The sequence below is a fragment of the Pochonia chlamydosporia genome, chromosome 4 (genome assembly GCF_001653235.2).
Source record: "Pochonia chlamydosporia 170 chromosome 4, whole genome shotgun sequence".
NCBI classification, from domain to species: domain Eukaryota; kingdom Fungi; phylum Ascomycota; class Sordariomycetes; order Hypocreales; family Clavicipitaceae; genus Pochonia; species Pochonia chlamydosporia.
The window spans coordinates 3,916,413-3,938,744 of NC_035793.1; the positions used below are offsets into that span (position 1 = coordinate 3,916,413).

Genomic DNA, 22,332 nt, shown 5'->3' on the forward strand with positions numbered 1-22,332 from the left:
TGACGTTGTGGATGTTGGATTTCAGCTAACACTACGGAGTAGTTGTGCGAGCTTTGAAGGCAGCTCGATGTTGCGACATGGTGCTCATGTCAAGCCAGTTACTGCTCGTCTCCAGATATTGGTTCCGATCATCAGATGCTGCCAATTGGCCGTTGGAAACCCAAGGGGCACATGGCTGCGTTATCGGTGACATATCAATCTACTCTGATATTGAAGGCGGATTCCGTGCAGACATGCAGGGTTTAGGCACTCAGCAAACGGCTGATATGCAAGTCGTTTCAGAAGCACTTCAATTTCCTATCCTGGCAGCCTAGAAGATCAGCCAAACATCCATAGACTTGCCGTAAGGACCGTTTCACGACAAACTGCGAACTCTACAAGTGACCCGATTGATACCATTTCTTCTTTTCGCTTGATCGGCCACGTACTTCATCGCCAAGCTGGGTAGTGTACATGGTGCATCTTGCCTCTAGTGGCGGTGTACAGCCTCAAAGACACGTAAGTTGCACATATGCGTGGGATATTTCTGGCGAATGTTGTCTGCAAGCCCCAACAGATTAGCCTATAATAAACGGCTGTAGCTCGTGATACTGAGGTCTGCAGATGTCATTTGTGTTGCATGCAGCCCGAATAGGAGACATTTCCCATTGGAGATGGCTGCTGGAGAGGCGTTGAGGAGATGTGCATTGACTCACTCTTACACATCGGTTGATTCCCTCGAAATAACTAGCAGACCGCTCAACGTTGCAAATGAGGCCATGTTCGATGAAATGTTGGGGCTGGAGTGGATTTGACAAGAATTTGGAGACAACTGGACGGCTCGGCTTCATGTTCTGAAGATCTTCTGGGCTATATGAGGGATCTATTTCCTCCGTGCGTTCAAAGACTGCTTCTTCTTTGGGAGACGACGAACAGTTTATGAGTTCCGTTGACTACAGCGGCGAATTCGAACGCTGCGAGCTCTACAACGACAAATGTTGCGCCAACATTCGGTACACTAACCAAGTAAAGTACGTAAGCTTCTCAAAGTTCAACGGAAGACGGCACCCATCTCTGCCCAAATATATCCCACAGCCACTCACAAGCGTCTTGGCTTCAGGGATGTAGTATCATACTGAACATGACTACGCCGCACGTACTCCGAGCAAGTCACCAACACCCAGCCCAAACCAATATTCGAAACAGAAGTTCATCATGCCACTCATAGTCTAGAACAAGAATGTGGCCGTCAAGCATGTCCTCTGGCCAATGTAACACTAGGTGGCGTGTCAAAATGGCGGGTTGGCACTACCCTGCATCTTCTGCCAATGTTGTATTTTCTGTCACCAGAGGTGTTTATGCATATTTACCACGAACACATGACTATTTGTTTCCATGTTGTAAACGGCTGCACATAGACACCCGAAGCGGCATGTTGTATTTCTTGGTGCATTCATGTGCCTCTGGTCAGAACGCGACGGTAAGTTGCACGCCAGCTCACAGAGCCGAGTACTTTGTGTTGCACCGGAAGAGATTCATGTGTCAAGTTACGAAGCTAGGAAACACGTGTTGGTAAGCTTGTTAGCTTTGAGAGTTGAGAAAAAACGCCAAGTTCGAACAGTCAAGTCTCTGCGTCTGTAGATGGACACCCATTCACGAATATGTTCAGCTTCTATATCTCGTAGCATTAAACGATGGTAATACTAAATTACCCTGATGTGATTGGGACTTGTGACAATATTCCCCCTCTGTTCCGATATTGCGTAGCTGATAGGATGTATCTTGATCGCTAACCTGGATACAGCGAATTATATACATCACATACAACACCAATGCGACTGCCGGATATACAGAATACACTCACTTATATCCTCCAAACATATCAGGCTCAAAGCTCTCAAAGTAAACTTTTGTCTTGTTCACCCAATTCCCCGGTATCCCATAATGAATATAGCCAAGCCAGTGTTACAAAACAAGACAGTCATCCTCCAAACCCATGAAATCAGTTCCCAGAGCGATAATTAACACCATAGACCTTGAACTGGCTAGCATCACCTTCCCACTTCACCCTGCTACACTTCCGATTAGGATTGATCGACTTCCGAAAGCCAACGTACTTTCCATCCGCTGCACCGCTCGCACGCAAAGTATAAGTCGACCCCTTGGCCTGATACTCAAACACAAAGGCCCTCGCCTCGCTCTTCGTGGCCGTAAGAGTTGCATTGTTCGAAATGTACAGCTTCTTAAGCGCAGACTGGAGATAAAAGCTATTCCCAAACCGGTTGTCGTCGGCGCTTTGCAAAATCCAGCGCTGTTTGACGTCGTCATGATTCTTGGTAGCCTGAAGACCGATAACATTGCCCTTTTGCGTGCCAGCCAGACCAAGGCCCTCACTCTCAATCGTCACATAGCGCCCTTCGGTAATGGACCCACGAATCCGCTTGAACCCATCTTCAACGAGCCCATCCATATCCTGCTCCGTGTTGGACTTGCCGTACGGCACGGCGGGATAATTTCCGTGAGAAAAGCCCGCCAGACACTTCGCCGCACCAACCCATGGACCGGTAAGAGAACCAAGCTCAAGATCACCAGTCATCCAGTCGCTGTCGTTTCTTGGCTCCGGCATACGCACCGGCGTCAGCACGGGCAACGAGTAGTCGGGGTTCTCAAAGTCGAACGCGTTGACCATGTTAGTCATATGTCGGCGACGCCAGGGCCCAATTCCGTGATTCGTCACATTGTACCCGTTGGCCGCGGCCCAGGCCTCTACAAACATCAGATCGGACGTGTGGTCCCCAGTCTCGGCGAAGACATGACCACCCCGGGTCCATGGGGAGATGATAAAGCGAGGGATACGATGTCCTAAGAGTGGTCTGCGTCAGCGAAATCTTAGTGCGAGGAGGGTTTTGTGAGACGGTGTTTCTGTGACAACTCATATTGGGAAGTCGCGTGGACGGTGTTTTTCACAAAGCTCACCTGGACCGATGGGTAATACCCCGTTATTAGCATTGAAGGGGTCGGTGATCCATTCTCCGGCGGCTTCTTTGGGGGCAACCGGGGGGATGACATGGTCGGCCCAACCGCCTTGTTCGTCGTAGCTGATGATGAGGGCGGTTTCCTTGTATGCCGGGCTGTTCATGACGGCTTGGACGACGTTTCTCTGCAGCCAAGCACCGTCAATGGGCATGTTGGGCGCATGTTCACTCTGTTCCTGGTTGCCGATGATCCAGCTGACTTGGGGGAGAGTGCCGTTGGCACAAGCGTCGTAGAAAGCTTGGAGGCCGGGGAACGCGGTGCCATTTTTGCGTAGGATGTTGTCCTTGGGAGCGGTCTGATACTGCTTGAAGTAGTGGAGCATGTTGTCTTCGTAGTTGTCCAGGCCTTGCCAGACTTTCCATGAGATGCCGGCGTCCATGAGGTATTCCGGCATAGTCTTCCACACAAAGGGATAGCAATTGTTGCCGGGAGAGTCACAGCCCGGACTGGCACGGTTGGATAGGATGTTGCCGCCTTTACCGTCTGGGTTCGTAGGAGATCCGGCGGTGTTGACACTTCCGCTCATCCACATGATGCGGTTGGGATCCGTAACACCAAGGATACTCTGGTGGGAGTTGTCCATCAGTGTCCATCCGTTGGCAATGTCCCAGTGAGTTGCTACATCTTCGCGTTTGTAGTAGCCCATGCTGTAGTCTGTGTCCCAGATAACCCATCCGTCGCCACGGCCGTTGTTCCAGGCTCCGTGCATGGCATCCCATCCATTTGATCCGCCGCCCATGCACTGGGTGGCATCTTTCCAGTCGCCGCCGAGGTAGTTGATGTGCCATGGTGAAAGGACCTGAGTGCCGTTCTTGACATTCTTTATGGGTCTGTCGTGGAAAGTCAGAACGAGTGAAACTTGTGCTTCTCGGTCTCGAATCGAACAACTTGATTCACGTTTGGGGTTGCTTACTGTCGCCAGACAGGGACACCGTCGTTTACTTTGACATTTGGATCGCCAAAGTTGCGGACGCCGGCCATGGTGCCAAAGTACTAAACATGTGCTTAGCAGCCATTGCAAGAAGTGATATTATATCATGGTGACGACATACGTGGTCAAAAGATCTGTTCTCTTGCATAAACAGAACAATGTGCTTGATATCTTTGAGTGACCCGGCCTGCACAGTGGCAGCCGAAGCCATCAACGAGAAAGCAAGCGCCGAATGCCACATCTTTGCAAAAACCAAGACGATATGTGACCTGATTGCCGAAAGCAAGTCTCCGATTCTTCAATTCTACCTCAACCGGAATCCTACATCTTCACGGGCTACACCCAATCTATATACTACTCACATCTGAGTGTCACGATCCACCCACGCACAGCAGAAGGAACCGAAAAAAGTGATATCAACCTTGACACCGGACAGAACAACGCCTAGGTTTTATTTTCTGTTGGTTACAACCCTGCAAGAAAAACCTGTGTCAATAAGACAAGTGCACATGCCCACGAAAAACTACATCCTCTCCACGTGCATCTACCCAAACCGGCCGCGCGAATTTCCATCACCATTTCGTCTCACCACAAACGCACCAATGATCAATCCGGGAATTGTCACGGCCGCCATACACGAGACCCTAATCCAGTCTTGGCCGTGAGGAGAAACCTGCAGGAAAGGTAGTACCAGGGCGGACAGGGGACGAAAACGCATGGGGTAAGGGTGCAGCATCGGTAGAGGAACTGAGTTAGTCGGTAGTTTATCTAGGCAGGTGCATAAATGAGTGGATTTTAATTTGTAGGTTTTTAATCTGTTGCGTGGGGATAAGATGCACGTGTGTCGTTGATACGACGTTGGGGTCTGGTCTGTGTTCGCGGGGAGTTATATGAAGCGGTGATGGTTGTAATATTTTGGAAAGCCGGTTTCGTTAGGAGGGGAAAGTCAGAAGGGGTTTTTCTTTTTTTCGGAAAGTATTTTTTTGTTGAGCCAACATTGGAAGTGTCTTGTTTCTGGTGATGTGGTTTGCCCCTGGTGTACACGTGCACCTGCATATTGTATTACACAACATATGTTGAGGTCTGAATGCATAGGACGTTCCGTTCCTTGTCATTTTTGAATCGTGCTTAAACGAGTCAAACTTTTACTCATGGCAGAGTAAACTGCTTTGTTTTGGTCTCCTGACGTCGGGGACCGAGAAGGCTAGTAGGGATGGCCAACCTATGGCACGATGGTCCACATGCCCGACGGCGGTCGAAGCGTGTCTTCATAGGTGTTGGGTTGATGGTAATTGCCTGTTTTGCTTTATTCTTTGTGGTTCTCTTGAGGCAATCAGGTGTTTTGCTGGAACCAAATGCGTGGTTATCTGCAACATTAGGTTTTGGTGCCTCGAAGTCGGAACATCTCGACGATGCGTTTGCTTTACATCCGGAGGAACACATCTTTCGGGCGCCGCGAACAATTCAATTACACTGGAATGTTACGAAAGAAAAGCAAAGACCAGACGGGGTGCTCAAAGAGGTTTACCTTATCAATGGTAAACTCATCAGTTGGCATAGTTCTGTTGCTTTCTAGCTAACTCCCCACAGGTCAATTTCCAGGGCCAACGATAGAAGCAAGATCGGGAGACACCATCAAAGTTACAGTTGTCAATGGAATCGCAAACGATACCGACAGTGGCCTTGCCATTCACTGGCACGGCATGATCATGAAAGGTAAGCCAGATTGTCCACCCACCTACTACACCCATCAATCTAACCCTCATAGGCTTCAACGAAATGGACGGAGTTGTAGGCATAACCCAATGCACAATCGACTCAGGCGCAACATTCACCTACATGTTTACCATTCACAAAGAGCAGCACGGCACATTTTGGTACCACGCACACTCTGCCGTCAAACGAGCAGATGGCTTATACGGCGGCCTCGTAGTGCACAAGCCAGTGGACGGCAAAAACGCTCAGCCCGACTCATCCATATATGAATACGACAGTGAGAAATTGTTGCTCATCGGCGACTGGTATCATTCAACTGCGGACGTAGTATTAGCTAGATACAAAAGCTTTCGAAACTATGCCTACGAGGTCAGTCATCTCCCATTTTCTGCCTGGGACGTCTATCTAATTGAGCCAAAATCACAGCCTGCGCCAGATTCCTTGTTAATCAATGGAGTCGGCTCTTATAACTGCACCAATGCACGTCCAGGACGACCGGTGGACTGCAAAGAGACAGACGCACCCACGTTTCATGTTTCTGGTGACAAGGCGGTTAGATTGCGGGTGGTTAATACAGGAGCATCAGCTGGCTATTCGTTGGAACTTGAGAAGGCAAGCTTACGACTCATCACCGTGGATGGCGGTAGCACCGTGTCAAACTCTACGCCTCAGACTTCAGCAATTGGTATTCTTTATCCCGGTCAACGGATGGATCTGCTATTGCTTCCGGAGGGAGCTTCCAAGACTAGAAGGCAATCGACTAATGCCATTATCAGGGTTATACTTGATCTAGAGTAAGCAGCTCACTCTATCACTTTATATATCTGTCGCCTAGCTAACCCAGTAGACTCATGCCAATGATGAATCCGGCCCTCACCCGAATACAATCATTCCCGTTACAGTGGACGCACTCCTCAACAGAGCATAAGCGAAGCAAAGCCCGTGACAAAGTCAAAATCTACAACATGGCAAAAGCTGAAGGGTCCATCATCCCCGAAACCTCACCTCTTCACAAACAACCCGCCGAAACAGCCCTCCTCTACACAAGCCTCGGCATCAATTCCTACAAAAACGACGAACCATGGGGCGAGCTCAACCGCACGTCATGGGTGTGGAAAGATCCCAAAGCCAAGCCCCTTCTGGCCATGGACAAAAAGACATGGGAAACGGGCACAGAGCAGGCAAACCATCTTCGAACCTTTCGTGTGCCGCGATATGAAGCCGGTGAGGACCGGTGGCTAGACTTGGTGGTGAATAATATTGATGACAAGGGACATCCGTTTCACTTGGTATGTTTGACGTACTGAATACATGTGTGGATACTGACTTGAGAAGCATGGCTACGAGTTCTACGTGATTACCTCACAGCAAGACGAGTTGGGAAGGGCGTATAATCCGTTTGAAGGGGAACTGGACGCCAAGCTAGTGAATACGAAAACGGCCCTGAAGAGAGATACCGTGTATATCAAGCGACGAGGGTATGTGGTCTTGCGATTTCCGCTGCATAATGCTGGATTGTGGCTCATGCATTGTCATGTGCTTTGGCACCAGGCCGTGGGGATGGGCGTGGTGTTGCAGGTTGGTGATGTGTCGGGGGAGACGGCGCGGAAGGCTATGCAGTCTTGTTCGTAGGAATGGAATGTATGTATTGATAATGAGGAATGAATTTGTGTAGATATACTGAATTTGAGGGAAATTGACTTGGCTTTGAGGTCAATAGCGCATTTCAACCAAGTACGAGCACGGCACTCTGTCAGAGATGGACTCAGCCCATAAGCAGCTAAGTTGACTATTTACATAGCAGAAAATAGTCATGTTTCAGGCAAACTGACAACATGCACATTACTGGCAATTTGCACGTAATTATTAAGTCGCAAGTTTGTCGATTCGTGTTTCTAATAGCAGATAGGTCTGTACATGGACAAAGAGTATACTTTCGACCTTGCTCATATATTCATTCAATCCAATACTGGTTAATTTGCTCGTGATCGGCCACCTGTGTGTTACAGATTAACGCAAATACGTCTACTTTGAAACAGACGCAACAGATTGTCGATATATCTTCTGGGCATCATTCCGCGCCAGTGGCCACAAGTCAGCCAGATGCTGAGTCTGCAGCAGAAGCAAAGGGCCAAGATCATCCCACAACAAACTCCCCAGAATACGGAGCCACCCTTCATACCCAGGCGACTCGACATCACGATCCGGATCCTCGTTGCTCGGGTCGTATCTCACATCAATGGCCAGGACGTGACCCGGCTGCTCGGGCTTAGACTCAAGGTATGAGTCGATGACTGCTTTATCCGCGACGAGGAAGATGTCGTTGTGGAAATTTTCCATATGTTCTGCATTAGCTGGCTCAAAGTCCCTGTCCAAACATTAGCAACGGGTCACTTAACCAGACAGAAGATTGATTCACCTTCTCAAAGCAGCAACGTCACTTTCTTTTGCATCTCTCCACTCCACTTTGGAGAGTCTCTTGATGTCGTCAACGCCTTGAAGTTCCGAGCCCCAGTTCGAAATATCCTGATCAAATTTCTTCTTGAACTCCTCCCATTCCTCATCGCTGTGATCATAGCATGTACGATACGCGATAAATCCCCATGATAAACCACCGTGGTAACCAATGATCCGATTTGCATACGTCACCCAGAGTTCTGTCCCGATCGACGATTCTTCTCCCCGAAGTTCAGCTCTAGTTCGCGCTTGAGCCCGGATCTGGCTGCGAACAGTGGCAGCAGAACCGTTGTTCCCCGCCTCTTCGCCAGACCACGACTCGACCCGAGTTAGGTACTTGAGGCGGCAGTAGTAGTCGGCTTTACGCGAAAGAGTGTTTCCAGAGAATTGTATGGGCGCTTCTCGGTAGGGACTTGACGTGTCGACGGTGGCGTCATCCTGGGAGGGTAGAGATTCGCCTTTGTACCCGTCCATGGGGATGAAAATAGCACTGTCCGCTTGCGCACCGTTCTCAAAGAGGTCGTGGAATTTATCTGCCAGACCGAACTGAGCTCCTCCCATGCCTCCCGGAGAGTTCATCAATGTGTCGTTCGAGAGCTGTTCGAGAATTGGGTCGCGAAGACGCTCAATGTGGGAAGTGACCCATTGATGAGAGCGTTGTGAAACGCAATGGTAGTGGTCTTTGATGAACTCATGCCAAAGAGATGCCGCTGAAACCGACGGGCCAGTTTCTGTTCCAGCTGCTTCCTTAGCTTGTATGGCCTTGTCAAACGCATCCAAGTATCCCCAGATAATGTTGTAGGTTTCGCGAAGAAACCTTTTAATTTCAGGAATATTTAGATAGTGGAACACATTGGTCACCGCGCAAAGATATTGACACGCCTCGTGGAAGTTTTCAGGAGAATCTAGTTGCAACTCGGCCCATCTCCGTTCTGAAATCGGCATCACGCCCTCCCAGATCCTCGACTTCATCCCATGCAATTCCTTGGAGATGCTTACGAGCCGAGATGAATCTTCATACGAGCCAATACTGGCCATGACTCTTTCCATGATAATTTGGCTGTTCTTGTCGAACGGTGCAGGCGCCCAAGTTGACATTGGCTGCTGGAGGTAGTCTATGGCTGTTTCTGATAACAACGGCAAGGTTGTCTGTTTGCCGGAGGGAAGGCGGCCTCCGAGGCTGAATTCGATGAAATGTATAAATGTTTGGGGCTCCAAGATGCGGTCGACTATCCATAGTCTGCTGTTCCGTTCGGCTGCTGGAGTTCCTGGATGTAATATTTGGTCCACGGCACCTGATGGTGTGTTTGATCGTGCCGCTAAGTTGCGTCTCATCATGCCAGAGAAGGGGTTCCCAAATCTGCTTGCAAGCAGGTCCATCTGCGCAAAAAAGGAATTCATATTGTCTGTTGCCGCGTGTCAATTCGAACTTGGGTTGATGATGCTGTTGATTCGATCACGACTGTGGTGTTTCGTGAATGAAAATCTTGGTGTTGGTAGCGTTCTAGCTGCGTCGACATTGACCCGCAACTATTTTAAACAAGTCTGGTAACTAAATTGCCTAAGGCTCGCTAGATCGGACACTTCCATTTACGGCTCTCTTTTAGTTCAAGGAAACAAGGCACTCAGCTTATTTTCCCCTGCTGAACATCGAAACCCCAGGAACCTCCGTGCTCGTCATGATTCCTGGTGTTGGGAACTTATGCAAATGTTGTCGGGTGGAGCGACCTACATTGCATATCGTAATGCCTTCGTTGGCCAGCCATGGAAATGAACTGACGCCTTTTTCGTGTTCAGCAGACTGTTCCTAGACCGTACCCATATGTTGGTCTTGCCGTGTTCATCAAAAGTCATGTACAAGTTGAGGTTTGAACTGTGGACAGCACGGTACGGGGCGAGACAGCAGATGGCTTACTTAAGCCCCGAGGAGGCTGCATTGTATTCTAATATAAGTTATCTGAGCTTCCTAGATGTCTTTGACTCTTTGCACAGCCTGGTCATACATGGCACCAGACTTGATTTTGCCATCATACTCAATTGCACAAGCACATCGATGAAAACGATTCTCCTCCGACTGAAGAAGCTCTTAGGCCCTTCCAGGTTGCAGCAATCGCCTCTCTCGGTACCGAGGGCAAAGTGCACCAACGTCACAGCTGATAAACCTCGTGCCGGTTTTGATAATTGGGTGGCAGGCCATCCAAGAGACGAACATGCAGAAGATCCGAGTCACGAATCACGGCTAGAAAGCCTACCTCCCGAGGTTCACCGCATTTTGTTGTCTACGCTACCACTAAACGAGCTCCGTGCTTTGGTTTTGTCGTCTCCCACCATCCACGAAAGGTATCTGCTCGATCGCAGGTATTTGCTCTGCAGGTCCTTGGAGAACACCCTGGGCTCCGTCTCCGTCGATGCCTACGCCGTTTTTCAGTCCAGCAGTGCCGAATTTGCAAAGCCGCGTACTCGTGAGGTGATCAGGGGTTCTCTGACACTTTATCTGGACTGGCGAAATGCCCCTCAACAGGCAAAACTCCCGAAAGAACTGACGGAGCAAGAAGCTATAAGTATGATAGCATTTCATTCCTCTATTGTCAACCCTCTGGCAAAGTACTACTCTACTTAGGCACTGAATAATCTAGCCGGGGAAGATGGAGGATTGCAAAGTCATGCGCCACTGAGTTGTACGGAGCAGACGCGCTTGATGCGTGCTTTGTACCGTTTCCAATTATCTTGCAACCTCTTTGGCAGGGGTCACTTTGCGTCTACTCTACAGCCACCATTGCGCTTCGAAGCCGTCGATATCCTGAGCATGTTTCTTTGCTTATTCGAACCGTGGGAGGCTGAGGAGATCGGATGCATAAACATGTTCGCAAAAGAGAAGTACGACCAGGTCTTCATCGACATACGCCGGGACGTACATGAAGAAAACCCCAAGTTTGATGGCCGGCGACCGCCTACTCCAGAAGGAGCCTTTGACTTTGACAACAGCTGTAGGTCCCCCGCCTTTTATTCCTTGGTATTAATGTTAATTTTGACACAACTAACTTGGCTCTGCGAAAACAGGGGTTAGGCAAGGGCTCTTACAAGGGACTATCTCTCGTGGTCTGGAGTTACTGCACTCTCTTCTTCTGAAGCACAGGAACCATGATGAACTTGTATCATTCATGCAGGAGGAGATTTCGTGGTCCTTGGGCAACATTCTCGACGACGCTTTTGGTGAGACCCCTCAATTCCTACGGAGGCATAGGAAGATATCACCTCGAGACAAGAAGCAATTTCGGCGCGAACCTTTACCCTTCATGGGCGAGAACGATTCGCTTAGATTACTACCCCCACTAGCCTGGACAGTGATATGGCATGGAACCTACAGCAACTTGTTTGGACATTATGTCCAGGACGCTATACGCCGCTGGGGTTATGTCATGTGGGATGCGGTGCGAATGGCGCGAACGAATGCAAAGGAAGTGTTGATGCGGCAATGGAAGGCTTACTGGCGGCTTGGCGATCCGAGAGATCATTTTCTGTAGTTGCACAGAATGCTACTTGTTCACCAGCATCCAGGGGTGACAGCACACCCGTTACGCAAGATAGCAACATACTTTCAGGGAGTTCTCACTGGAGAAGCTCTGTTTGATGCCTGCTAACTAACCAGGGCCTATGGATGGATAAGGCCTTCACCAGTCGTCAATGCGCTGTGCTGCCTCTTTGACAGCACCATCTGACGACAGACAGGGTTTCCACCGGAGGAGCAGAAATTCATCCAAAAGTGATGCTGCTGTCATACCTCCATGCTGGCTCAGTCACAGAGCTGGGCTTCAATTGGACAGCCAAGTGCCAAACCTCCCCTGCTACTGGGAGGAAGAAGCATCAGGTAAGTCGTGACACCTAACACCCGCACCCTTGTGTCCCGTGTATTGACGAGAGAAGCAAGCTGGTGTGATTGTGCCACGTACCGTTGGCTCGATGCCCTAGCAGAGGTGCCTGGGTTATGCAATAAATTCCTGCGCTATGGCAGACGCTACCCAATAACATAGCCACAGAAGCTGGCAAGAGTACAAGGCGGGAATATACGGGAGTTGCCAGTTTGGTCACTATCGATGGTCCCTTGGAAATGGAACAGTTACTGCTAGGAAATGACGGTTCTGCTAAAGGCGACCCCTGAAGCAGCGGCCCACCACCTGAGCTATGCAAACAATGCAGCGACCAGTCTCCAGCTTACGGTTTACCGTTTCCAGCTCCCGGCTTACAGTTTCCAGTTTCCGGTTCCGAACCATGACTCTTTACGGTTGCATCGATTGGGCATCTTTACTTCATGCTGGTTTGCTCTTGGTGTGGTAATACACGGCGAACCAACTACAGGTTCAACTCGGGCTGCTTCTTCTACTGTTTGACACGGTTCAGTAACGACCCAAGGAGTATAACACGATGCCCGACCTCTCTGTTTTTAACCTGATTTCCATAGCAACTGGTGTTTAAAAGTTCACCTTTCACCTATTGATCCATTTTCTGCATCTTCTATTTCAGAAAATCATGTGTTATTCGTGTGATCATTATCGGTGTTGGCTGGAAAACTGTTTAGATGGGAGAGGTCCACGACGAGCATCATCAAGACGCCGCCAACTCGCCCAGTATGGATTCACCCTGTTTATTATATGCACTGCGAATTCTGACGTTGTATAAAGGTTGCGAAGCTTCCTACGCCGACTGCCAGGAGCAGTCACTCAATCCGCGGTTGTAGATCTTGCCACTCGGTGTCATCATATAGCACAGTCCCTTCCATACCATCCGATGATTCTGCAGACACAATCAACTCTTCGCACTCTATCCAATCTGCCGCAAGACCAATTAGCCAGCATGCCAGGGATTCATAAGCAACAGACCCTGGCGCCTGGACCTCAAGAATGGCCCAGCACGGTAGAACCAGTAGCATACGAGCACGAAGCGCCTCTAAACCCAGAAGCTATGGGAACTTACGGAACGTACAATCCAGATGCTGTAACGCATGGCGCAGCCCAAGCAGCGTATGAGGGCCATCTCCAACAGGCCTATCATGATACCACGCCAGGGCAACAGCTAGGGTGTGCAAATATGGCGATCGAACCGGGAGACACCGCTCTAATGTATGTATCCAATACCTCAGAGGAGAGCGAGGCTAACATGCCATTGTACCGCATAGAGCAGCAGAGACCAGACCGGATTTTGTCACGACGTATCAACACACATATAGGTCTACTCACTTCCCTGACGGCCATATCCACATCGAGTCTCAAGAAATGCAATACACGGCGGGGGGAATACTGTATCTGAAGCAAGAAAAAACTACAATGGTATTTATGTTCAATCTCAGATACATACGTGTGTTCAAGTTTACGGCTTATTCACAATAAAACTTTAGCTGAACTCTTCACCGACAGCGAATCCGAACACTTCCCAGCAACTAGTAAGTTCTGGGCTGCATGTCCCACCACAGGCCGTTACAACAATTCGCCCCGGCTTCTGAAGTTGCGCTAGCATTCTGCTGTCTCTGTCACAATCCCGTTGATATCACACTGGTACGCCTCAGATAGTAGCACCGGCTCTGCCCGCGTGTTGAATCGCGTTTAAAATTGGCCTGAAATCGAATGCTTTGTGTGAACTTTCTTGGATGAGGTATGCATTCTTGGATCTCTTGTGATTATTGTCTCACTATGCTATTGGGATAAGCAGCTCTTTGGTCGCTGTAAGGCTCAGCATGTTACCTTATGGAAACGAAGTTGCGAGGGGAACTGGGGAGTATGACATTCCCTATTTGGAGCTACTACATTTCATTCGAGTTCTGGATGTCTGCGATGAATTTTTGGAATAATTTCCTTTGCGATGTCAAACTTCTGAAGGCGCGTTCGGCTTTGCTGTGAACTAGCTGCACTTTTATGAGAGTAAAGCTGCTGCGCAATACAGTATCATGAAGTGTAAGTGGCGGCACAGCAAATCCTGCAGCTAGTTCACCTAATAGTATATAGGAAATAAGCTGTGGAAAGTAGAATCGCCACAATTGTATTCTCGATATCCGCAGGATCTAAAAGACATCTCATGCTACGTGATTCTGCCTGCTGTGGACTCCTTCGCATTGGCGCTGTACGTATGACATTGACGCAGAATCATATGAAACGACAAATAATAGGGGTGTTGAGACCATAGTGGTCTTTACACTTAATAGTGTTTTCCACCGGGCTTAAGCTTGCAAACCTGGGTAAAACTTCGAGCGTTGTCCAGCAACCTTGACATTGGAGTCGATTTGCCAAAACGCTATATTGAGCAAACCTGCATCCCTAGAAGTGCCAGGAGCACTCATGGGTAGAAACCGAGTCGCAAAAACACAACCGCAATCGTTTGTGAACACGTGCGGTTGCATGGCATTGCGCCCTACCACGTACGTGGAGTTGGTCTACGCTGAGACATCACAGAATACACGGCAAGGCTTCGAGTCCTCGACGCCACGAGGCTGCGAATATGAACTCTCAATAGGGCTGTAGTCCATAGTTTGTAGGCGGGCAAATCATGATTAGGGATTTCTCGTAAGAGTTTCTAACAACTATTCCCCTTGCAAGCCAAACCAGGATGAAGCTGCACAATCAGCGACAACACCAACGCAGTTTTGCCATGATGATGTATCACCATATCAGACGGACGCGTAACCACCACGACTATTGCGAAGACCACCGCAAATTGCTTCCCTTTTCCGGTACCACGAAAAATAAATTGCCCGCCGCGAGGCTACCGTCCGTCGATTCCGCAGCATCTGTAATAAAGTGACAACAACAATAGCAGCACTGGCCAGCATCCCAAGTGACAGCTCGCTAAAGCATCATGCGTCAGGTAGCCGAACGCAAAGCCATAGTTTGGTTTCCATAACTAGAAGTAGCTTCGCGCTATGCCCTCATGGCCTGGTATCTTGGTCAATCTCTATAAAAGGCAGAAAACCACCACTCGATTCCGTCCATCAACTCCCAACTCGCTTCACGGTCAAACCCGAGATTCCAAGAACAACACACACGATCAACCCGCCGTACAGAGAAACCAGGCACAAAATGCTATTCAAATCGGCCGTGATTCTCGTCCTGGGAGGTCTGCAGGTATCCCACGGCGCACCTTACAACACTACCGTCCTTGAACCCGAATCCGAGTTAAACCCCAGGGCTTCCGGCCAGACATACTTCACAGCAGACGGCTACGGCGACGCAAACTGTGGGGGAAACAAGTTCTGGTCGTACGAAGTCTCTTGGGGGACAGCCGAGAAGTGTCTGAGTGAGAAGAAGGAGATCCGGTCAGTTTGGGTACACAACTATGGGAATTGCCCAGACGGGAAAGTCCGCATTATTCACCATAGTGAGGGCTCGGATTGCACGACGAAATATACTCTGAAGTCATACGGGGTTAAGAGAGGTGACTGCTTGAACTTCCAGGAGCTGGGGGGTGCTGTTTTTCTTGTATGTGATGGGAGAGGTTGGAATTGAGGAGGTGTATCTAGGTGGTATACTTGGGTGTATTTGTTTGGATACGTGCATGTTTGGAAAGGAGTAGTTTTGGGGAAGAGCGTTCGTATTGAGTTGAAGAGGTTACGAGGTCTTGGCTAGGGTGCTGAATCGAACAGGTTGTTGCTCAAATGGGTACCTAGGCAGTTTGGGTGGAAACAGAAGTGCACAGTATTCATGTTTCAATTTTTTTTCGTTTCCGAGTTGATGCGGTCGCGTGGCGACACAACAGATGTGATTCTCGAAACTAGTCTGTGAGCAAGTTTAGACTTGGTGAAGTGCATGGTTCTCATGATGGCCTGATGACGGTTTCTCGGTTCTGACAGGACGATAATGAGCACAATTATAGGTCATTTTGAACTGAGTGTGAAGCGAATATAATTGAAAATTAAAGCCATAAACATTAAGTCAATTCTGTTGTCATATTATAGTTACAGTACCATGACATGAGATTGTGAGAGAAGTAGTGTGTCCGTTGACAGTTTATGCTCTTACAGCTACAGTACCATCTCTTGAGATTGTGAGAGAAGTCGTGTGCAAGCTGACAGTTTATGTCCCACATCATCGACGAATCAACTACTTGAATACTCCATCCTGTTGTCCGCTACACACTGGCTTCTGCTTCTCACCAACTCGCACGATGAGCCCACCATCTCACCAAGACTGCAACTCGTGCTTAGCTAGACAAGGAACCCTCACCTTGACTTGGCATGAAAGAGAAGCCGGCTTAGAAACAGCCCAAAGTGTAAAAAGTGTTTACGAGCCAAAAAAGGGAACAATGTAAGCCATTGCGTTGTTTGCGGTTGTGTGGCGTTATGGCAGGACAAATAGGGCCGCGAGTGATGCTCCAGTTTGCCCAAGAATAAATAGCCATGTCCCAAGTCTTTAGCCAGGAACCAATTGCTGACCAAAGAGGCAACGCCCGAAGCGAAGGATGATTACTGCGCCGACTTGACTGCTTGGGCATGCATCATCCCTGAAGCCGAGTATCAAGTATTCGCTCCCACACTTCGGTCGCACAGTCGCAAATAATAGTACAATACCATGTCTACTCCGTATCAAGTCAGCATCCTTTTCGGTCACAAGGAACGGCCTCTTCCGGTCGATGAGCCACCAAGGCACACTGTCAGAGAGGGAACATCCGTCATGCGGCATCCCGTACAATCACACAGGGAGCGAAACAGTCCAATTATCCGTCTGTTCTTGCTGCCCACGAACTCGGCAATCGTTCTCAATGTCCTCGGCTACCGTGATTGGGTGCCATTTCAATACTTGGTGCTCACCACAAACTCAGCTGGACCGATCTGCAACTCAGCCCTCCCGAGCCACCAGGCGGTAGTTGGGCACAAGCATGCTTATTTTTTGAGTTGTCCAGTCCTGTGACTCCTGTGCCTGGCCTTCGGAACGCCCAGCTAAATGAGCTAGGACCTTCCAAATGCGGCTACACGACGGGGAGACACCGAGGATATCCTTACAATGTATGCCACACGACAGACGCGCCGCTGTTCCTATTGGATGTGTGTGTCAGCATGCATGCCTCGAGGGAATAAAAGCCATTAGACCTGTCAGTTTGTTTGTTGCCAAAATAGGCAGCTTTCGTGTGGCTTGGGTTCTCGCATACACTCATAGTACTAAGCTGCCACTCGAAACATTGTTGCTAATGAGGCTTGACATCCAATTCGTTGACGACTTTTAACAAATATTGAAAAAATACCAATACCTCTTTCGGCGAGAGAGAATTCCGAAGTCTCACCACGCGCCTTGGAGAATTGAAGAACCCCTGACTAGGTGAGGCTGCGGGATTGAGCAAGTGCTCCGTGAGCCTTGGCATGCTACCACGTTCCCTCACTTTAGCCCTATGAGGAAGCCGGTTGGAAAAATCCTTCTTCATTTTACCCCAACATGTTAGTTAGTTTGTGCGGAGCAATTGGTTCGCATCCTTCGGCACATGCTACTAGCCACCGGGCTACAAGTGCGTCGGGTGATGATTCTTGGCCGAAGGGATCACGAAACAGCACAAACGAGCATCCTTGTTGAATGACCAGAAGAGAAGAGTATTGGATAGCCTCAGATTCAACGGTCCGAGAATTGAATCAATCTATTCCCTGCTTCTCATTCCGATTAGTGCTCGTCGTTGTGCTTGGCTTGTGGAGTTTGCCTCCGTTTATCTCCCCAGCAGATAGTCTTGCAACCATGTAAGCGGAGGATGCATCAGGAGTAAATCCTTACCTTCCACATGAAGAAGGCACGCTTAGGTGTGCCCGAGATTGGGGGTTGACTAGCACTGTCGTGTTGTAAGCTTGCGATATGGTTGCAGGATGTCTGGTGGATTGGAAAAGGAGCAACAAATATTGTATAAAAGGGTCTTGTTGTCCTGGCCATGGACTATTATTTCGATCCAAGCCAGTTTACTCCTTACCAACATCTCTATCATTTCCTGCTTTCTTGACTCTCAACCGAGACCACAGTCCTTACAATGACTCTCAAAACTGCTCTCCTCTTGGCCGGCTCCTTGACCGCAAGTGTCATGGGCGCTGCTCTGCAAGGTCGCGAGGAATGCGGTGCTCCTGAGCCTACTGAGGAGCAAAAGGCCATAACCCAGCAACTTCTCTTTAACGAGACCATGCTTGCGGACAGTGAATTTGCTGCCAAGGCAAACGTCAATGTCCCCGTCTACGTCCACATTGTTGCCAAGGACAAGACTCCCGGCGGCGGATGGGCCAAGGTAAGTTGCAAGACCGTCTTTTGTATGCAACAAGTTCTAAGCACCGTAAAAATAGGAACAAGATGTGCGCAACACCATTTCAGGCATGAACAAGCACTACTCCAAGATGGGATTCCAGTATACCATCAAGAAGATTGACTACACCGTCAACGGCCAGTGGGCCATCGACAAGGACCAACAGGCCATGAAGAAGAAGCTCCGCAAGGGCGACTACAAGACGCTCAACTTGTACTACATTCCGACCATGGATGCCAACGGGTACTGCTACTACCCTACCAAGGCGGCGCCCGGTTCCGAGGCGTTCGTCAGGGACGGATGTACCATTCGCACGGACACCATGACGAATGGGCAGACGACCACCCATGAAGTCGGCCACTGGCTGGGCCTGTACCATACCTTTGAGGGTGAGTGTGGTGGCAGCGGTGACCAGGTTGATGATACGCCGGCGTGCAAGAAGAGCTGGAGCTGTGACGAGAAGCAGGACACTTGCCCTGGACTCCCGGGCAAGGACCCCGTTCACAACTTTATGAGCTATGGTACTTGCAGGCGGGAGTTTACTGCTGGTCAGGGCAAGCGCATGCGCAGCTCTTATGATTACTACCGCAAGTAGAGGTTGGATGTTGTAAGTGTAGTGAGATGAAGGCGTTGGTGTTTTGGTGTGGTTGAGAATCTGAGATTGAGTCTGGTTGGATATGGCGATACATAGCGAGCGTGCAGTGAATACAGATTGACTTTTGGCGATGAGATGATGAGTAAATGTCTGGTGTCTCTTGTTTTGAGTGATTATTTGCGAGATATAAGTCTGAGTGATGTCTTGGACTCTGCCGCGATGTACGATGCAACATTGAATGATTTGAGTTAAGAATTGACCAAATAAATGATCAACTTCTCCAGCCCGCCTATAACAGCGAAGGGAATCCACTTTCAGCGATGGCTTGCAGCGGTTCACGCTGTTTTGGCATCTAAGCCCAATCTGATTGGCGACGCCTCAGTTGCATGGCCCAGTGAAGTAAAAGCGGCACCGCTCAGACACCAATTCGTTCCAGCAAGCTTGAGCTCTCAAAAGTGGCGGCCAACAAATTCAACCAACTTGACATTCAACTCGACTTCATCTCAATCTTGTCACCCTTGTACCAGCGACATCGTCACTCGTCGCACCGCATTCATATCCGTGGAATAGATAAAACTACACACGATTCAACACCACATGTCGGCCTTATGATGCGGCACGCCACCCTGCGATGTGGCCTCTGCGCCGCTCCAACATTCCCCCGAATCCTCTCATCAGTGTCACCACTCCTACAATTTGATGGCCGGACAACACATTCACCCAGACGCACCCTGCATCAATCTCTACCGCAAAGGCGAGCTCATTCAAACACAAAGTTGACCCTCCTGGAGCATCATCACCTCAAAGGAGACCACGCAACCGGCCTATCACCCTACGACCAAGCCGAAGACGCACAAGAGGAGCACCGCGCCAAATTTTTGCAATGGAAAGCATCACCAGAGGCACAAAAGGCCGCAAGCCCAAGCCCACGCCTCATATCATTTGAAGCTACACCAACCTTCACCCTCGGCCGTCGCCAGCAGGACCTGACACCAGAACAAACCACGCGTCTGCAGCGACCACTGGAAGTCGACCTCCTTCACCGGCGCAATGCCGTCGCGCAAACTTTCTCCCCGCAGGTCAGAAAGACGAACCGCGGCGGCTTAACCACGTATCACGGACCGGGACAAATAGTTCTCTGGCCTATACTGGACATGCATTCGCCTCTCTACCCCAGGTACGGGGTGGCCTCGTACGCGAGCCACCTGGAAACGACGACGCAGCGCCTACTATCAGAGTTATTTGGCATCCAGACGTACACGTCTCGCGATGAGCCGGGTGTATGGGTCACGACGTCGAATGGCCAGGAGCGCAAGATTGCCGCGCTGGGTGTTCATCACAGGCGGTATGTGACGGCGTTGGGAATCGCTGTGAATATTGACATTCCCGTAACGGGAGGGGAGGATGTGAATCCGTGGGCGCGGTTTGTGCCATGCGGGCTGGATGGCAAGTTGGTTACTTCTGTGGCGGCGGAGGTGGGTGTAGATTCGGCGATTGGATGGGATCTAGAGGATTTGGCTGGTCGATGGGCGAGTTTGTTTGAGGAGGGATTGGTGGAGGAGGGGAAGAGGAGTGGTTGGAATGGCGAGGCTGGGAGGTGATGTTGACGTTTGGACACTGGCGAGTTGTATCATTGTCATTTCATTGAGATACCCTAAAATATACATTAGCTTGCTGGACATTGCCTGTAGTCGGTGTGAGTTGGTAATATTGGCACATGTATGTCTGCCGGCGACTTTGTCTACCCAAGTAGCCCTTGGAATCAACAGCGCTTGGGTAAGAATTTGTTACACAGCTTCGTGTAAAATGCAGCTGTCGTTGATGCATATGCGCTGACTTTAAACGTACATGTGACTGATGAACAAACATCGTACCCACTAGCCATTACGAGATGGCCTAAGCCTGAAGCCTTACCCACGAACCTATGAGAATACGGGCCGGTGCAGGGAGTTGATTTGAGCCATCAGGCAGCAGGATCAACTATTCCAAAGGAGGAAAGTGAGATGCCGACATTCGGGGAGACCGTCTTTCAACGAGCGTAATTATGCGATGAGCTATTAATAAACCTTCTATTCTGGAAACAAGACATTGCCAACTCGGCTACCGGCACGACCAGCGTACAGATTTATATGGCTTGTAAATAGCCAGCGACTTATCGTAATTCATTCTCCCATTAATCGCCTCTCAATTCTCTAAACTACTAAGCGTCAAGATGGCCGACCCAGACTTCATAACAAACGCCTACAAATCGGAGCGCCTAATCTACCGAGCCATGGAGGAAAACCACCACGACAGAGCATGGGTATCCGAATTCATCCTAAATGACTCCGAGGTCACCGTCATGGGAACACCGCGCCTCGCCCGTCCTGCGCCACTCACCGACGCCCAAAGCTACATCGACCACAACAAAGGAAACCTCCTCAACGCGTTGATCTGTCTCCCGCCAGATACGGCCACGAGTGCAGATGACAGATCCATGGAACCAATACCCATCGGCGACGTCAGCCTCATCGACCGCGGGGTTCCTATGATGCACCATCGAAACGCGATGATAAGCATCAACATCATTGCGCCGTATCGGGGGAAGGGCTACGGCGGGGAGGCAATCAATTGGGCGCTTGACTGGGGGTTCAGGCGTGCGGGATTGCATCGGATTGCGATTGGGGTTTTCAGCTACAATGTCAAGGCGTTGCATCTTTATAAGAAGTTGGGGTTTGTGGAGGAGGGGAGGGAGCGGGAGGCGTTGCTGCTTGATCGGAGGTGGTATGATGGTGTTATTCTGGGGATGTTGGAGGGTGAGTGGGAGAAGTTGAGGGGATTGAAGGGCGATGTTTAGGTACGGGGGTGTGAAGCATTTTAATGACGTATTGTGCACTGCTGGGGATGTGATTTATTGAGGAGAGGGATTGAATGCTTTGTTTGAAGGATAAAGTTGATTGTTGGTGAAGGTTTGCTAAATGGCTTTGCTCCGGTTGGATGGCGGACCGTGATTGAAACATCAAATATCTGACTTTTTAGGGGGGGAGGATTTACCCTAGTAGAATGAGTAGCTTGACGAGAATGCAAGCTAGGTCGTCCCATAACTCATTATTCTGTTTAGCAACATGTTTGCAATAAAAGGTCAGCATGTTTGAACGAATCAAAACTCACAGGATCTTCAAGTCATCATCACAAGCAATACCCATCATGACATTTCGCCGCTTAAATGGCATTACGTTATCTGCCAGTTACCTTCTTACCTTGGCCCGTACAGTTTCAAAATGCACTTGACCCTTAAAGCACTACCTACTTTTGATCTGAATCCCTCACAGTCCAACTTGCAGATGCTATCTTCCAATCTAAACTCAACCCCAGATACGATTACTCTCAT

The 22,332-nt window shown here is 49.5% G+C and overlaps 9 protein-coding genes across 9 annotated transcripts; 7 read left to right on the plus strand and 2 right to left on the minus strand.

The window, feature by feature from the left end:
* Positions 1 to 1,981: 1,981 nt before the first annotated feature.
* On the minus strand, positions 1,982 to 4,187 carry VFPPC_08567 (non-hemolytic phospholipase C precursor; the record flags this gene model as incomplete). The annotated part of the gene is made up of 4 exons (XM_018287250.1): positions 1,982 to 2,841; positions 2,956 to 3,845; positions 3,929 to 4,008; positions 4,068 to 4,187. The coding sequence occupies 4 exons, from the start codon at positions 4,185 to 4,187 to the stop codon at positions 1,982 to 1,984; spliced, it is 1,950 nt and encodes a 649-aa protein (XP_018144207.1).
* Positions 4,188 to 5,159: 972 nt separating this feature from the next.
* On the plus strand, positions 5,160 to 7,294 carry VFPPC_14438 (ferro-O2-oxidoreductase; the record flags this gene model as incomplete). Its single annotated transcript, XM_018292207.1, has 5 exons — positions 5,160 to 5,484; positions 5,537 to 5,662; positions 5,715 to 6,456; positions 6,510 to 6,951; positions 6,998 to 7,294. The coding sequence occupies 5 exons, from the start codon at positions 5,160 to 5,162 to the stop codon at positions 7,292 to 7,294; spliced, it is 1,932 nt and encodes a 643-aa protein (XP_018144208.1).
* Positions 7,295 to 7,687: 393 nt separating this feature from the next.
* On the minus strand, positions 7,688 to 9,520 carry VFPPC_08568 (hypothetical protein; the record flags this gene model as incomplete). The annotated part of the gene is made up of 2 exons (XM_018287251.1): positions 7,688 to 8,030; positions 8,082 to 9,520. 2 exons carry the CDS (start codon positions 9,518 to 9,520, stop codon positions 7,688 to 7,690), a joined length of 1,782 nt encoding a protein of 593 aa, XP_018144209.1.
* Positions 9,521 to 10,172: 652 nt separating this feature from the next.
* Positions 10,173 to 11,643, plus strand: VFPPC_08569 (hypothetical protein; the record flags this gene model as incomplete). Its single annotated transcript, XM_018287252.1, has 3 exons — positions 10,173 to 10,680; positions 10,756 to 11,106; positions 11,180 to 11,643. 3 exons carry the CDS (start codon positions 10,173 to 10,175, stop codon positions 11,641 to 11,643), a joined length of 1,323 nt encoding a protein of 440 aa, XP_018144210.1.
* Positions 11,644 to 12,249: 606 nt separating this feature from the next.
* Positions 12,250 to 12,507, plus strand: VFPPC_17810 (hypothetical protein; the record flags this gene model as incomplete). Its single annotated transcript, XM_022429491.1, has 1 exon — positions 12,250 to 12,507. The coding sequence occupies one exon, from the start codon at positions 12,250 to 12,252 to the stop codon at positions 12,505 to 12,507; it is 258 nt and encodes an 85-aa protein (XP_022285455.1).
* A 2,676-nt stretch (positions 12,508 to 15,183) lies between these two features.
* VFPPC_08570 (hypothetical protein) lies at positions 15,184 to 15,609 on the plus strand (the record flags this gene model as incomplete). Its single annotated transcript, XM_018287253.1, has 1 exon — positions 15,184 to 15,609. The coding sequence occupies one exon, from the start codon at positions 15,184 to 15,186 to the stop codon at positions 15,607 to 15,609; it is 426 nt and encodes a 141-aa protein (XP_018144211.1).
* A 2,494-nt stretch (positions 15,610 to 18,103) lies between these two features.
* Positions 18,104 to 18,962, plus strand: VFPPC_08571 (metalloprotease 1; the record flags this gene model as incomplete). Its single annotated transcript, XM_018287254.1, has 2 exons — positions 18,104 to 18,346; positions 18,408 to 18,962. 2 exons carry the CDS (start codon positions 18,104 to 18,106, stop codon positions 18,960 to 18,962), a joined length of 798 nt encoding a protein of 265 aa, XP_018144212.1.
* A 611-nt stretch (positions 18,963 to 19,573) lies between these two features.
* On the plus strand, positions 19,574 to 20,563 carry VFPPC_08572 (lipoyltransferase; the record flags this gene model as incomplete). Its single annotated transcript, XM_018287255.1, has 1 exon — positions 19,574 to 20,563. The coding sequence occupies one exon, from the start codon at positions 19,574 to 19,576 to the stop codon at positions 20,561 to 20,563; it is 990 nt and encodes a 329-aa protein (XP_018144213.1).
* A 611-nt stretch (positions 20,564 to 21,174) lies between these two features.
* VFPPC_08573 (acetyltransferase) lies at positions 21,175 to 21,798 on the plus strand (the record flags this gene model as incomplete). The annotated part of the gene is made up of 1 exon (XM_018287256.1): positions 21,175 to 21,798. The coding sequence occupies one exon, from the start codon at positions 21,175 to 21,177 to the stop codon at positions 21,796 to 21,798; it is 624 nt and encodes a 207-aa protein (XP_018144214.1).
* Between the last annotated feature and the right edge of the window lie 534 nt (positions 21,799 to 22,332).